Source organism: Epinephelus moara, chromosome 10 (assembly GCF_006386435.1).
Source record: "Epinephelus moara isolate mb chromosome 10, YSFRI_EMoa_1.0, whole genome shotgun sequence".
In the NCBI taxonomy this organism is placed as follows: Eukaryota; Metazoa; Chordata; class Actinopteri; order Perciformes; family Serranidae; genus Epinephelus; species Epinephelus moara.
The window spans coordinates 15,901,377-15,915,080 of record NC_065515.1 but is presented as its reverse complement, the minus strand read 5'-3'; the positions used below and the strand labels follow the sequence as shown (position 1 = coordinate 15,915,080).

Genomic DNA, 13,704 nt, shown 5'->3' with positions numbered 1-13,704 from the left:
AGGTTTAATTTAACGGTTGGTTGGCTAATTAACGGTGGTTGTTTTCAGGTTAACCGAGTGGTTACCATGCACACAATACACAACAAACGCCCCAAAAGATGTTCTTTTCATGTTAACTTTGCTACTTACCATAAAAAACACAGATATACAAAAATATACCCACAGTTTTAAAGTGTTTTCGTCGTTTGTTTCGTTGTTTCCACCGTGTTTTCTCTTACCAAATAAGCACCGCGGCGGAGCACTGACAGGTGTGCAACCGGAACCTTTCTTGCTAGCAGTGAGTTTAGCCGACGCTTTTACGTCACCGTACCAGAGACGGACCAACGGTAGAAACAAATCCGACTGTCATGGATTCTCAACGATAACGGATTAAAAAACGAAATCAGCGCCGAAATACGCAACAAATATATTTAAGGCAGCTACCCTCCGTTCGTCTTTAACGATTTTCACACGGATCTACGGCGCACGTCGTCTCTGACGGTACGCTAACGTTATAAACAATAATAACAATGGCTTCTGGGTCGCCGTCGTCCTCTCCGGACACTGCGACGGGCTCAGGTACAGACCCAGCCCGGCCCGACACAGGGGAGCCTCTCGGTGGAGCAGGCTCAGACTCGGACTCGGACCTGGGTTTGGGTAAATTTGACTGCAGCGCCATGGAAATGGGGGACCGGCTGGAGGGAGATGAGCTGGTGCGGGAGTTTGAGTCAGCAGCCGACCGCGTACGGGATCTGGTTCAGACGGCCAGCAGGGACCAGCTGCTGTACCTGTATGCACGCTACAAACAGGTGAGTGTCGGATTAGACGGTACTGTGGTCGTGTAGGCCAGATTTAACCCCTCACATACTGACAACCAAGTGGTTTTACATAAGAGCCACATACATTGAATTCCCCACATCATTGTGTCATTACTGATTGTTGACAGACGAGGTAGGCCCTGACACCTCCCTGTTGGCATCTGAGGTATTTAGATCTGGATGATACTGGATCAGCTGAATAACTCAGACTTGTTTTTTCTTTTCAGGCCAAAGTGGGGAAGTGCAATACACAAAAGCCTGGCTTCTTTGACTTTGAAGGACAGAGAAAATGGTATGTAGCCTAAAAAATATGGTTTGAACATATTTAAAATGCTACAGACATGTATGATAAGTGACCTTTGATTGATGTTGAAATGGCACTGGATTTTAGAGTGTGTGGGTGTGTGTGTATGACAGTGAGAGTGACACACGCACACAGACACACACACACACACACACACACACACACACACACACACACATACCACCCCCTCCAAAAAATCACTATATACATTCACTGTAATATACATTATAGAACAACTATCAACAGTTAAGGGTTCATTTTAATTCTTAAAATCTGTTTTCTGCCTTAGTGACAGTTCATATCAAAGTTTCTTCTCTGTTAAAGCATTTCATTCCCACTCTGAAAAGCTTCATAAAACATTACACTACATTTTATAGGCCAAAGGCGCACCTTCCTTTTACAACTGTCAGTTTATGATTGTGGTGACAGATGTGATCTCATTACAGGCAAGCTTGGAAGCAGCTGGGAGACATGGACGCGGATCAGGCAATGCAGGAGTACATTTCCTGTGTCAATGTGTTAGACCCTGAAGGCTGTACAAAGGTAATAAGAACCGTTTCTGAGAGGTCAAAGCTGATTCACAACAACAATATTGACTATGAATACTGTATACAGTGTACTGTACTATACAACTGCATCATTCTGATCCTTATATAGTGGATTCAGTGGGGTAGGAGCAGGGAGGTTTAATAAAAACCTTCTGAAGTGAATGATGTAATCATCACAGATGGTGAACTAGTTGCAGACTTGATGAAATAAAGACAGATTTTGTTTGCAGCGCACATTTTGTCCTGCTTAAAGGTTGATGCTGGTGGAATTTGTCACTTGTGATGATACTGTGCTGAAGGTCAATTTCATCCAAACAGAGAAACGCTCCTACTACTGTTCAGTAAATTATACATTGATGACTGGATAACAGCATTCACCTACCTTCATTATTGAAATTAGCCTTTAGAGGCATTTCAGATAAACACAAGTCTTTGACTCGGCTCTGCTCCACAGTAAGCTGAAAATGATGACAAATATAGAAACATCCAATGTCATCGCTGCCCTTTTCAGATGTAGTGCTGTTTTGTTGCCAGTAGAGGTCAGTGTCACAGTGTCATTTTGTCCCTGGCATTTCAGTGGCTCTTTATTCTGCACATGTAGCATGAAAAATGCATGAGAAGGTTATGTTGTCTTCCTCAATAGCTGACATTTTGGGATATGAATAATTCAAGAAACTGTCAAAGTATGGTCGTCAAGATGTACCTGCGTGTTTGGTCACATAAGGGAGGACTGTTTACATCTGTGCACGCTCCTGTGTCATATCACTCAACTGTGTCAGGAGAGTTGTGTTGCCATGGACAGGCTGTCCTTTGGGGCACCAGCAGAAGCATTCAGTTACAACAACAACTTTGTAGTGTCTACTTAGTGAGGAAGAGTATGATTTTTTTGAACATGGAAAAAGACTTAACAGGCGTGATTTTCACAAATAAATTTGTGCTGAGTTAGGTGAATGTAAAAATTAAACAAGACAGGCGGAAGTAGTCTAGTCTAGTCTAGTAGTTCATTGACACATTAAGGGGTTTTGCCTCAAAAAAAATAAATAAATAGATAAATAAATGGAGTAACCACCACACTTTACCCATGACTGACATGTTGGGATGGTGGCTTTAAGCAGGTTACAGTGATTCCCTTAATGGCTGCCACTAGAAGAATCCAAAGAAGAGTCTGCGATAGTATATGAGATTCTGATGGTTTACTATTGATGTATTTTTAAACTAACCAGAAAAAAATGTTACCCAACTTGTCCATGGTTTTGGGCCTACATGATGCCATAGCTTGTGTGGCATCACTTTAACAGAAGGCGTCACACCTGAATGTGCCTGCCATGTCCACAAGAGGCAAAGATCTGAACAGTGTGTGGATTCCCTCTAGAAGTGTAGCACACTCTCCAAACAAGGGGGATGACTCACAGTCACATAATGCTCTACAAGCACGGCCCCAGAGAGATGGATTTAGGTTGTTTTTTCGAGAATTGAAAAGCCAGAGAATACATTTATGTGTGCCTTCAGAGGCCGGTCACATGACCTACTGTACTGTTCTTTCCATTTCCTCCTCGTCCTCTGATAACCCTCACCTCTTCCTTACTGCCCTTTTTACTCTTTTCCCTTTGTTCTCCACCTCTATGCTACCTGCTTTTCCTCTATTAATCTTTACCCTCCTCACTCTTTTATTACCTCACCCCCCTTTTCTTTGCTCTCCGTCCATATTTATGTCCCTTTAATAGCATCACTGTCAACCACACGTCCAATCCTGACACATTCTTTTCTCCTCGTCCGTGCTGCGGGGCAATACACGCTGACTCTGCCCCCAAATCTGCACAATGCCAGGAGAGAGCCCAGCAGACAGGCCAGCAAACGCACAAATGCCCCCCTCCTCTGAAAAGAAGCTGATTGTATTAGTGTTAACAAAGCACCACGGCGTGGCAGTTGCTATTCTTTTGGAAGCACAGTCAAATAGTGTAAGTAGGAGTGCATAGACAGAGAAGCAAGGGAGAGAATAATAGCCAGAATTTGACCTCTGTTCCTGCCTCAATTGTTGAGCAGACACTGGCTTTATATTACATTACACTGCAGAGGAGCAGGGCCAGTGCATCAGCGAATATTCTGAGTTTCTGAAGTGAATTAGGTTGTCCCCAAAAGTGCACGCACAGTTGTTTTGCTTCGCTTGTCATGTTCTCCCCCCACTCTCGCTATTTTCCGAAATCAGATTTGTGCGGGTTCTTTTGTGAGCCGAGGTTGGTCAGTGAAGAATAGGCCGGGTAATAAAGCCTTGGCTGAACTGAATGTAAAACACAGAAGATTAACAAGAGTCACAAATTAAGGCGCTATATATTTTATATTGGTCTTGTGCATATTGTTGGACATTTATTACCTATGAGGTCATGTCTAAAGCCCTGGAGACTTTTAAACTTTGTCTATGCTTAGCTTAGCAAAGTCTATAGGTGAAAAGCTGTAGGTTCAGTGAATAGATGAAACCAACTCTTTTGTACTGCGCTGAGCACAGAAAACAATGAGGTCACTACCTGTGTTCATATGGTATAGAAACATAGGCTGCAGAACTAAGCCTAACTAGACTAGGCTGGTGTTTCATACTAGCTTTCACTGAACAAGGTGTAAGTTGTTAACAGTGCTCAAAATGTAATTTTTAGTTTGAACTGCATCTAAGGTGAAGTTGTTCATTAATGTGTGGCTGTCTTTTATTTGACAGGAAAGACGAGGAGCAGAAAGACGAACGGGCTTTGGAGGAGCAGCAGTCAGCTCTCTATACCAGGAAGAGATGATCAGGTATCAGAAGTAACACACACACACACACACACAGACAACCATACATTAGAAACTGCCTATTATACTGATTACGCAGGGAAGCATCTCATAGGATTTCACTGACACACATTGTGCATTGTTCTCTCCATACACATCACACGCACTCTTTATTTAAGTATGTGTTCTCGTAGGTTGTGTTCTCAGAGGCCAGAGCATCTAAATGCAATTTCCCAGTTCTTGATAGTGCTGGAACAGACTCAGCCTTTTCCTCCAGTTGTGAATCACTACTTATTTAATGCTTAGGTCAACGCGATCCAAGTCTGGCTTTGTTAACCAGTGGTCCTGATGCTGTATTTGATTCTATTCAACAGACCGTAACTGCAGTCAGGGCCCGGAGACGTCATACACTTCTGATTTATGTTAATGAAATATATTCTCCATTTACTTCTGCCTGGCAGACTTACTCAAGCTTAAAAACCTCATCTTCATTTCAATGAAAAAAGAGCTCTTTTGGAGATGAAAATGAGATGTGTGAATCCTGCAGGTTTTCCTCCTAAATGGCTGTATGTGATTAGTATGCACGGTCTTCGGAGGAGGCGGCCAGAGTCTCCCCTTTTTAATTACGTTACGATTCGGGGGGTACTTTGGGGGAGGGGGGGCGGTGATGAAGACGTGCCGGGTATAGGAGAGGGAGGCAGGTACAGCAGGTTTCCCAGAACGATGCTCCCCTCGGTGATATCCAGTAGCAACGATGCTCGGAGGAGGAAACCAGCATGGAGGAAGTCATTAACATGGCACGTACACACACCTATGCACACGTGTGCACACACAAACATACACTTACCGCTATACGTCGACGCGATTGCATCCGAATCCATGCATAACCTGCTGGAACTGTCACACTCACTGCTCTGCTGCATTTCAATTTCCTCTCCCTCACACACACACGCAGACACACTCCATATTAAACAGCTAAGCACCTGTTAACCAGACAGAGAGTTAATTGCATTGCTCATCTCGATCTCTGTGTATATGTGTGTGTGTGTGTGTGTGTGTGTAGGTGGTTGCAGTGTGTATCGACAAAAGCGGGATTGATTAGCAATATCCCTGGGCTACTGAGCTGATCAGTGTGTGATTGAAGAGGCTTTGAATGCTACATTTGTAATTCTCACACCCTCCTTGAAAAAGGACTCTGATAAACACTGGAGGCTTTGTTGTCCGGACACTTTGCTGGAAGCCGCTGCTGAGTTATTTCTGAGTTTTCATTGTTCCTCGTACTTGGGTGGAGCTCAGCCATGTTGAGAGCGTCGACCGGGGTCCTATAAGGGTTGTGATGACAGCTTGTGTAGGCCTGTGTGTTTGCACGTGTGTGTGTGATGGATGGTGTGACCGTGGTGTTGATCAGTGAAGCTCAGGCCAGGTAGATGAGTGTTCTCCACCACTGTGGCCAGTTTAGCCTGATGGATGAAGGACATATCTGCCAGTACACCAGACTGGACACACACATGTGAGTGCATAACACTCTCACACTCACACACAGATGTACACAAACACACACAAAACCCCTGGTACTCCCAGCTTATGTGATGACAGAGTAGCCCGTGACCTTCCCAGCATGCAGCGCGGTGCTGCTGATGTCACGTCGTTTATAGGACCCACATTAATCATTTGTTTGTTTATAGCCTGTGTGTGTATGTGTTTGTGTGTTGCTCTCAGTGTGGTGTGGACTGAACACAGGTGTTGGTTGTGTGTGTGTACGTTCACATGCGAGCTCATTGTGCATATTATATAACCTCGCACTACATTAGATGTGTGCTTGTGCTTTATATGTGTGAGGACGTGTCATGCGCCCGTCAGGCCGGCCCTGTCCGACCATCGACGAAAGACTGATGAGCTGGCCTATTGATTAGTTGCCGGGGAGACGGATGGCGGCCACACATCAGGGACACTTGGGGTCACCATGGCCATCAGACAAGGAAGTGGGTGTGGCCCAGTGTGGAGACTCATGAATAAACATAGCTCCGGTAATCAGGAGTATGTAAATGAATGTGCTCATACATAACCCAGCAGTGATAAAAGTGTAATGAGTTATTCATAATTCATCACGGGCTGATGAGGGGATGGCGGGAAGAGGGAGGGGAGGAACGAGAGAGCCGGGAGAGATAAAGCGTGTAGATGAAAAGCTGAAGAAAGGGAAGTGCAGAGGTTCATTAAAGAACAAACGGCAGACAAAACTTTGTTTGTGTATCCTCACAGTAAACAATAAAGTGTGTTGATTAGAAGTCAGAATGGTTTACGTGCTCTGGGGGTAGTTTGAAGTTGTAGTTGAGCCAGCTGTGTATGGAGGGAGGGCGGATGTTGGAGGGCAGTGGGTCGCAGTGGGGCAGAGGAACTATGCTAAAATGATCTGATTCAGTAGTTGTTCTTTGTATCAAACAGATACAAAGCCTATCGAGCACTTCCACATCACAGATTGCCTGCTAGTGATGCTGCCAACAGTTTTTTGTTCCTATTTGCGTTGCAATTTTCTGCAAGGAGGTTAGATGACCACATTTTTTATACAGTATGCAACCACCTTCTCTTCAACCTCAAAGAAGTCAGTCAGCATAAAGACTTTTGGAAATCCTGAGAAAACCATTTGATTGATTGTGAGTAGGGCTGCAGCTAACAATTATTTTTGTATGAATTAATCTGCCGATTAATCGCCTCTAAAATGTCAAAAAAAAATGTGGAAAAAATCCTCATCACAATTTCCCAAAGCCCAACGTGACCTCATCAGATTCCTTCTTTTGTTCAGCCAGCAGTCAAAAACTTAAAGACTCTCCATTTAATATCGTAACTGACAAAGAAAATCAGCATTTAAGAAGCTGGAACCAGCAAATGTTTGACATTTTTGCTTAAAAAATTACTGAAGCAATTAGCAAAAATAGTTGCCAATTATATTTCTTTCAGTCAACTTAAAGATTAATCGACTTATCGTTGCAGCTGTAGTTGAGAGTTTAAAGAAAACAAAGTCCAACAATGTCTCTGATTGGTTTTTGGGAGTGTACAAACAAGGAGGAGGCAAGGAGTCCAGAGAGGGCTGCAATTAACATTTATTTTAATAATTCATAAATGTTTCAGTAATTTTTCTCAGTTAATTGATGAATTTGATTACAATGTAAGAAAAGGGTGAAAGATGGCCATCACAATTTTCCAAAAGTCAAGATGATGTCTTGTTTTGTCCGACCAACAGTCCAAAACCTCAAAGATATTCAGTTTACAATTGTAGAACGAAGGCAACCTTTGACGTGTATGTCTTTTCTTTAAAAAAAGGGCTTGAAATGATTGATTGTTATTGCCATTTTCATATGACGATAGACAGATAATTGATTAATTTATTAATCATTGCAGCTTTAAACCCATGTCCTTACACATCTTGGCTTGTGATTAATTTAGTTAGTACACAATGACCTAAACAAAATCTTCAATCATTAAATAAATTCCAGCACAATGTTGTGTACAGTAGCCCCTCCACTCTTTTTCCCTAAAACTTTTTGTTTGTTTGTTTTTCATAGAATTTTAATTACATGGTTTGATGATAGTGAGTGGGGCTGGTTTTTATTTCAGGCAAAACATTGTGGAAAACCCTGAAGTTCTCCACAAGGGGCTGATAAGATTTAAGCCACAGACACTGACATTAACCCTTTCTATGTGTTTGTTTTACTGCTTGCCTGCTTTTTATGTTGTTGTTTCTTGTCTTTGGTGAGCCGTAGACAAATTTATACCATCTTGGACAACAAAGAGAGATTATGTTCTAAGTTTATCTTTTTCAGTTTTGTGCTTTTGTGCTTGAACGTTCATTGCCAGATAGGAAAGGGACAATATATAATGAGTGTTTTTGATCGTGGATTGCAATAAAGAACACACTCACAATAAGTTCATTGTGATGAATTTCCATTGTTTGGATAGTCGTGTCCAGCAGCGCCCAAAGAGACTGCTGGACAAACAACAATGACAGAAACTCTGCAAAAATAGGCTGCATACACACCAACCTCAATAAATACAAATGATCTTAATCAAGCATTTGCATATTTTATATACAAAGATATGATGTCATTTCAAATAGCTGGAAAGCCTGGCTTTTTTGGATTGTTTGTTTTTCACTAAAAGGGATGTTCACAAAAAAAGATGTTTTCCATGTTTAATGCAATAACAGTATTTCTTTCTTAGAGTGATTCTAGTATGTTTTAATGCTGTTCTAAGAGTTTCAAGCCCGTTTTTATAATTACCAGGATAATATCGTGAATCAGAATTATTTGGCCAGGGTAATCGTGACATTCAATTTTCGTATCGTCCCATGGCTAGAGCCAGACCTCTAACTTCATGCTTACACATGATTGGCTGTGTAAGTAACTCAACATCTAACTGTGACAGTGTCAAAGCCAGACACTCAACACAAAGCTGAACAACATCCTCAGTCCTAACGGGGCAACAGTCCGCGGTGTCTCCTGTGTGACTGGAGCCAGGTGTGTGCTGTGGGATTTGTGAGGCCCAGTGCAGCAGAGCAAGCCGACATCAGAGACAGGAACTGGGGGATTTGGCCTTGGGGATGACTGACTTACTGCGTGGGAGTGGTAAAGCGGCCGGCATGCGGGGTTTCTGTCAGACAATAGAGCACTAAATTCAATCAATCTGAATGGCCGGCACTGGGTAAGAGGGGAGGGGAAGGCGTAAAGCTCTAAATGAGATTTCGCCCCTTCTCTCCCCTTCACCCAACAGCCCACCACCACCACCACCACCACTGCACCCTGTCTCCCCCCAGCACTCACTCCTGTCCCCAATGCCAGGAGGTGATTAGAGACACAGAGATATAATCAGAGGTGGGATAGGATGTGTGTGTGGCTGGGTGTGTGGCGTGTGCCAGTGTTCCCGAGGGATGTGGCACGTGTGGCTGCTGCTTGTGTGTGAGACAGAGAGCAGTTATGTGTTTGTATTATCTGTTACATCTGTGTGTTTGATGACTAAATGATCTAGTAGCGTGGTAGCGTGGTGTTTGCTTTCCTGGACGTGCACACGCCTCACACATGAAGCACTTAAACTGACACACAAGGCAGTTAAAGAGTCGCTTCACACAAATCACAGAAGGCGTATTCTCTCAGTGTCCCGGTTATTCTGGTTCATGGACTACACACACTGTCACATAAAGTAGTTCCTATGAAAACTGTTCACAGTAAGGTGGCCTGTCAACAGGAGTGGGAATCATTAGAGGCATCATGATACGATATTATCATGATCCTTAAATCACGGTACAATATTATCACAATTTTAACCATTACACGTGATATGCTGAGTATTGCAATAACATATATTGCGATTTATTACCTCTTTTTCAACTGCAAATTAAGTCTGCAAAGGAAAACATTTGTTTTATCTAATAAGATAGTTTTAAGTCTGTTCATGTCACTTCAAGCATTTTTCTTGCAGCAAAATGTATCTAGTGGACTGAGTTTGCTATTCTAGCAAGCTACCAAAAGTTTAATTTGTATTTGAAATATTAATAATTTATATAATAAAAACAATCAATTCTAATAGCATATATGTATCGATAAAATATTGTCACGTAAGATATCGAAATACTATGCAGTGTCAATTTTTTTCCCTGAGTGCTAAACTGCCAACCATTTTCTAATTCACAATAAAAGTCTATAGAGCTCGTAAGTCACGCCCCTTCCGGTAGACCCCCATCGGACCTCTAGGCTCGGAAAATATGAATGGGAGTCAATGGAGAGAAAATTATTATTTTCTGGTCCCAGTCATTAAATGCCTTGGATTACACGAATGTTTTGTGTGGGTCTAAATAATATTTTTTCATGTTAAGAGTTTGACAGTTTATTGTATGATTCCTCAGTTAAAGGCTGTGGAAACAACGTAATGAGAAAGACTACATGTCGCCTATGTGACGTCACGTCATCACACTTTCCCTCCACTTCTCAACTCACAGTGCTGCTGCCGAGTCTTCTCCCACGATCTACCGGGCCATCAGATCAAGATGTTGACGTAGATGAAAGTTTCCACATGTCCAGACTTGTAGTGGTTTTCGCCACGCTTAAGGCTTTTGTCCTCTCCTTAGAAGAAGGCGGTGAAGTGTACCAGAGACACAGCCATGTTCCGAGTGCGAATGGTGACGTATATCATGCACGTCGAGAGCAGCGACGAGCTGTAGTCCACAAAGCGCTCTCACACAAAACCTAACAGTATCAAACTTCTTCCTGTTAAATTGTAGCCTTCTTTGCATGAAAAAATATATTAAAAATTAACAAACAACATATGTGAAATTCATGGCACAATTCAAACGGGACCAGAAAATGATTTTCATCTAGCCATTGAAATACATTATGAGAAATCAATTTTAAGGCCCATGTACCGGAAACGGAAACACGCAACTTACAAGCTCTATTGATTCACATCTTGTGTACCCAAAAGAAGTGCCATGGGATGATGCCTCTGCCCTCCAAACAGAGGTCTGGACAAAGCCCTGAATATTCTCAAATTCTAGAAACACCCCTGCGTACACCTGACCTGTGACTGGGTTGTCTCTTGGTAAAGATGAGTAATGACAACAAATGTCAAATGGTTTAAAAACAGGCAATTTATTTATTATATATTCTGATACATATTGTTAATATTTGTTTATTAACTGGCCCCTGGTCTCTTGTCATTTTGCAAAGTGGCCCCCCGAGCTAAGCTAGTTGAGTATCCCTGGTGCAGAGGCTCCTGAAATGAAACCTTAGACATTTATCTTAAAATCTGGACAAGTAAAAACACAGGAATCAAAGTGAAGGATCTGATTCTTTATCCTAAAGTGGTGGTTCAAAATACTAAAGTTGACTGAGTCTTCTCCTTTCTCTCTTTCTCTGTTTCTGTATCCGTATCTCTCTCAGGGAAGAGGATAAAAACATCTTTGACTACTGCAGAGAAAATAACATCGACCACATCAGCAAGGCCATCATCTCCCAGAAAGTGGACGTCAATATTAAAGATGAAGAGGTAACTGCAGAACACAGCACCTGGAACAATGTCAAGTGAAACTGTATTGATGGCACAGGAGAGCTGCTATTAATAGCGCTACTGTACATGACTGTACCATGACAACACCTTTATAACATAGCATTGGTATGTGGCATGTTAAACCCCCATGTCAGGAGGGATTCACACTGCTGAAGTGCACTTTAGCAAGGCACTGTACCAGTTGCGGGGTTATCGTCCTGTGCTTTGACCCTTTATGCAGGAGGGCAGGAGAAAATGATCAGCGGTGTATGATGGAAAATACAGGTCACTGGGGGATGGTTCATGCAGCTCTTTTTACAATCGTTACATAATGGTTTCAATGATCTGAAGCCACAAACACATGGGAATCACTCCTAAGGCGGAGATGAGTAAATTGTGCGAGCAGCTATTACCATAGCTGTTTTCTGGATTGACCCTGAAACCCATTCATCTGTCCCCGATTCATTATCGTCCCGGCCAAATGGCTCGCTCCCTGCCTCCCTTTCATCACAGCCGCTTCTCAGATAAGCGGGCAGTCGGCTGGTGAGCTCCCAGTCAGAGGCCAGATGGTTGAGAGACCTCGGCAAAGAAAGCTTTGTCTCTCCATTGCCATTGTTGTTGTTTGCACTCCTGCAGCGCAGATGGCTGAACAGCAGAGGGCAGTGGTGAAGTTTCACATCAGCAGGAAGTCTGACGAGCCTCAAGACAGAGAGAGAGGGGCAGAAAGAGGCTCTGTCCTGGTACTCACTCTGTAGGTGTGTGGCCAAATATCCACCGTGTTATGTATTTCTAGTAGATGCCAACAAAGCCAGATACCAGTTTAGGACATGCTTATATGATTATACTTTCATTTAATTCATATAAATATAGGATGACTTAAAAAGGATGCAGTTTCTAACTTGAGTTTTAATCACCGCTGAAAGACCTGACAGGAAGACGTGCATTGTTAGGATAAAAATTGAATACGTTATTTGTTTATTGCTTGCCATAAGCATAGGCACAGGTGTTGTCCTCAAGTAAAACCTGTTGATTAAAAATTCTGAAGCAAGATAGATGTCATTTGTGGTTTTGTGTTGCATTCCTTTAGTTGAGGAGATGCTGGTCAGTTTAGTTATTTACCATATTTGTCATTATTGGGTTCTTTTTGATCACGTTATATCATATAATCACTCTTCCAAAATCATTCAAATGCATTTTATAGCCATTCCTATCTATTTATGATTGCTCTTTTTATATGAATGCGGTTCATTTTTAAATCAGGAACAATTACTCTGACACCAGATTATTTGACTCTCAAACATCTAACTTTTTATTTGTTCATTGTTGCCACAAACCAACAACTAGGTGCCTTACTGCCACATGAACTAATGTAGCAGGGTAGAAATCCCTGAACTGTGGGATACAGTGACCCTCTAAAGACAGGTCAATTCAAAGTTTATTATTGCACTATATCACAAAGCATGCCTTAAAGAAAGGATGCAAGATATTGGATTTTTTGCCAATAAGCGATATGCCGATATGTAACAACTTATTTGGAACCAATATTGATATTGATATCCACTTTTTCCCAACTTATGTAAGTGATCATCAAGTCTCTTCTGTAGTGGAGTTAACATCATACAATGCATGCATACTCTTATCATGATGGCCCACCAGCAGATGGAGACGTGAAACACAGTGCTTTTCAATGTATGTGCTATTCATTCATTGTGCAAAACAAGAAAAAGCATGTTGGCCAATTCTGATGGTTCATTTTAAAGCTGATATTAGCCAATTCGGATGATGGACCAATATTATTAGCATGTTGGCAGATTCAGATAGTTCATTTTAAAGCCAAATATCGGCTAATATTGATGAGGTATTTATATTATCGTTCATTAAGGGCTGTAGAAATAATACAAACCACAGTGTGCAACATTAGCAAAACACAAGACCGTATACAAGTGAGGTAAACGTAATATACAGCATTACAAACAGAACATTTGACACCTAAAATACATACAATAAAATAGTCATGAGCAGCATTACAAAAATATGCAAAAAAAAACCATACATAACACTACACCTACGAGCTCATAGACTAAGCATAGATTGGATACCACTCCAAAGCAGTGCCGGGATAAGTGTGCATCATTTGTTGGTCAAGTTCACCTGCAGTCAAGACCAAGGAAAATATAAAGAAGGAACAGTCACAATGACAGTGACAGCGTTCAAGGGGCCAGACTTTGGTGTCAGTTCTGTTGGAGCAAATGGGGCAGGCACT

At 42.0% G+C, this 13,704-nt stretch overlaps 1 protein-coding gene across 1 annotated transcript in view; it reads left to right on the top strand.

Annotated features, from left to right (window-relative positions):
* Positions 1–286: 286 nt before the first annotated feature.
* Positions 287–13,704, top strand: part of acbd6 (acyl-CoA binding domain containing 6) — a 40,309-nt gene continuing 26,891 nt past the window's right edge. The window contains exons 1-5 of the mRNA XM_050054276.1: positions 287–788; positions 1,025–1,089; positions 1,548–1,644; positions 4,357–4,433; positions 11,336–11,441. Of these exons, the coding sequence (XP_049910233.1) occupies positions 510–788; positions 1,025–1,089; positions 1,548–1,644; positions 4,357–4,433; positions 11,336–11,441 (624 nt within the window). The 5' untranslated portion in view covers positions 287–509. The remainder of the gene's footprint in view (positions 789–1,024; positions 1,090–1,547; positions 1,645–4,356; positions 4,434–11,335; positions 11,442–13,704) is intronic.